The sequence below is a fragment of the Ochotona curzoniae genome, unplaced genomic scaffold (genome assembly GCF_017591425.1).
Source record: "Ochotona curzoniae isolate NIBS_2020 unplaced genomic scaffold, NIBS_Ocur_1.0 scaffold_4506, whole genome shotgun sequence".
NCBI classification, from domain to species: domain Eukaryota; kingdom Metazoa; phylum Chordata; class Mammalia; order Lagomorpha; family Ochotonidae; genus Ochotona; species Ochotona curzoniae.
The window spans coordinates 34,294,822-34,297,305 of NW_024467119.1; the positions used below are offsets into that span (position 1 = coordinate 34,294,822).

General features: G+C 50.8%; 1 protein-coding gene across 1 annotated transcript; it reads left to right on the forward strand.

The window, feature by feature from the left end:
• Positions 1-840: 840 nt before the first annotated feature.
• On the forward strand, positions 841-2,282 carry LOC121146989 (peflin-like). Its single transcript, XM_040966594.1, is given in 1 exon segment — positions 841-2,282. A coding segment is annotated over 1 exon segment (846 nt). The 3' UTR covers positions 1,687-2,282.
• The last annotated feature ends 202 nt before the right edge of the window (positions 2,283-2,484 follow it).

The window sequence follows — 2,484 nt, forward strand, 5'->3', positions numbered from 1 at the left end:
TTTCGAGATAAAAGTACATTTATAGGGCCAAAAGAAATTCTTTCCGGTGGTGGTAGATTTGTTATTTGATTGGTAAGTTTAGTCACTGTGCCCCTTGCAAAATTAAGACTTTCGTATCACAGAGAAATTTTTAGCCTCACTCTGCCATGTAATCATGGTGATTCTCAGGCAAAATCAGAGAACAACGAATTTTCTTCAATTTGACCATTTTTTCCTTTTGTCTTATATTAAGTAACATTGCACATAAATCATGGCACAATATTTTCTGTATGTAAGGCACACTAGGTTAAGCAGCTGCTTGTGGCACCAGCATACCATAGGGGAATGCCAACTTGAGTCCCTGCTGCTCCATTTCTAATCCAGCTCCTTGCTAAAATGCCTCCTCCAGCCTGCCTTTCTCTCTCATCTGGTGGGTTGAGCCCCATCTTGGTCACAGCTAAGCACAAAAGGGTTGGCTTGCATCTGGGACTTGTTCATTTAATAATAACTACTGATCCCTTAGAGCCACCCAAGAGGTACAAAATGCAAACCTCTAAAATATAGGAGGAAATCTATCTGTGCTTTTATTTAACAGGAGAAAAAAAAGACAAACCAATCATGTTGAAAATGCATATTGTTTATGAAGGCTTTCTCTGGAAACATTAAATTTGGGCAGTGGTACAGAGGACGAAAAAGTGTGTAGCCAAGAGGAGGAGCAAGAGGAAGTGGTCTCAGTAAAATGCATTGTTTCTCTTTGTTATTTCAAGGAGGAACTAAGAGTAGTAACAGACCTTTTCATATAAGGAGGACTCCTTCATACCAATGAACACTTAAGAAATTCTGTAAGGGTCGAGAAGCGCCATGGCCAGCTATCCGTACGGGTAGGGCTGCCCAGGAGCTGCAGGACAAGCGCCCGGAGCCCCTCCAGGTGGCTACTACCCTGGACCCCCCCACGGTGGAGGACAGTATGGCAGTGGGCTGCCCCCTGGGGGTGGTTATGGGGGTCCTGCGCCTGGAGGGCCATATGGACCACCAGCTGGTGGAGGGCCCTATGGACACCCCACCCCAGGGGGCGTCCCTCCTGGAGGACCCTATGGTGGGGCAGCCCCAGGAGGCCCCTATGGGCCACCACCTCCAAGTGCCTATGGAGCCCAGCAGCCTGGGGCTTACGGACAAGGTGGCGCCCCTCCCGGTGTGGATCCTGAGGCCTACTCCTGGTTCCAGTCAGTGGACTCCGATCACAGTGGTTACATCTCCATCAAGGAGCTAAAGCAGGCGCTGGTCAACTCCAACTGGTCCTCGTTCAATGACGAGACGTGTCTCATGATGATCAACATGTTTGACAAGACAAAGTCAGGCCGCATAGATGTCTACGGATTCTCGGCCTTGTGGAAGTTCATCCAGCAGTGGAAGAACCTCTTCCAACAGTATGACCATGACCACTCTGGCTCCATCAGCTACACAGAGCTGCAGCAAGCTCTCTCCCAGATGGGCTACAACCTGAGCCCCCAATTCACCCAGCTCCTGGTCTCCCGCTACTGCCCACGTTCTGCCAGTCCTGCCATGCAGCTTGACCGCTTCATTCAGGTGTGCACCCAGCTGCAGGTGCTGACTGAGGCCTTCCGGGAGAAGGACACCGCCGTACAGGGCAACATCCGGCTCAGCTTCGAGGACTTTGTTACCATGACAGCCTCACGGATGCTCTGACCCAGCCTGTCTGCAGCGTGGATTGCCCCGGGGGCCTCTCATGGCTCCTTAGAGCAGCGGAAAGGATGTGGGCCGCTCCTCTTTTCCTGCCCTTCCTAGAAAAAGATTCTCCTTTGCTGATGCAGCACACTCAGAGAGGCGAGAGTCCTGTGTGTCCACCAAATAATGGGGAACCTAGGTTGAGGCCACACAGTTAAGGATCTGACCTAGGAGAAAAGTGAAGGACTGAGCAGTTGAGTGGCACCGCCTGGCCCCAGGAGCAGGAGCTGCAATCACTGCAGTGCAGTTGGTGTGTGGCCAGCTGGGCTTGGGCTCTGGCTTTCCCTTCCACACCCTGATGCCAGGGTAAGTGCACTGGTCTCTTAGCACTAGCACCTGTTTCCTCCCCCAGACCGTCCTGTCAGATGAGTCCAGTTTTGCCAAAGTGGAGTTGATCTGGCCTGATCATGGGACCAGTGGCTTGCCATGTCCCACCCCCACAGTTCGCTGTGAGTCAACCTTCTAGCTGCCTTGGGGCTGTCTGTCCTGGGAGCAAGAACAGGTTGCTCCGGACACCTTGGACACCTTTGGCTCGGCTGTGCTCCTTGTGGCTTGGACCCCTCCCTGTCCTGCAGACTTTATTCCCCGGGGGACAGTTGTCATCTCCCACTGCCAATGCTTTTTTTTGTCTGTTTGTTTGTTTCTAGTTTTTTCATTTGGGGCCAAAAGTCCAGTGAAACTGTAAGCATCAATAAAAGGATGAAACTCAAAAAAAAAAAAAAAAAAAAAAAGAAATTCTGTAAGGGTCTTTGAATTATG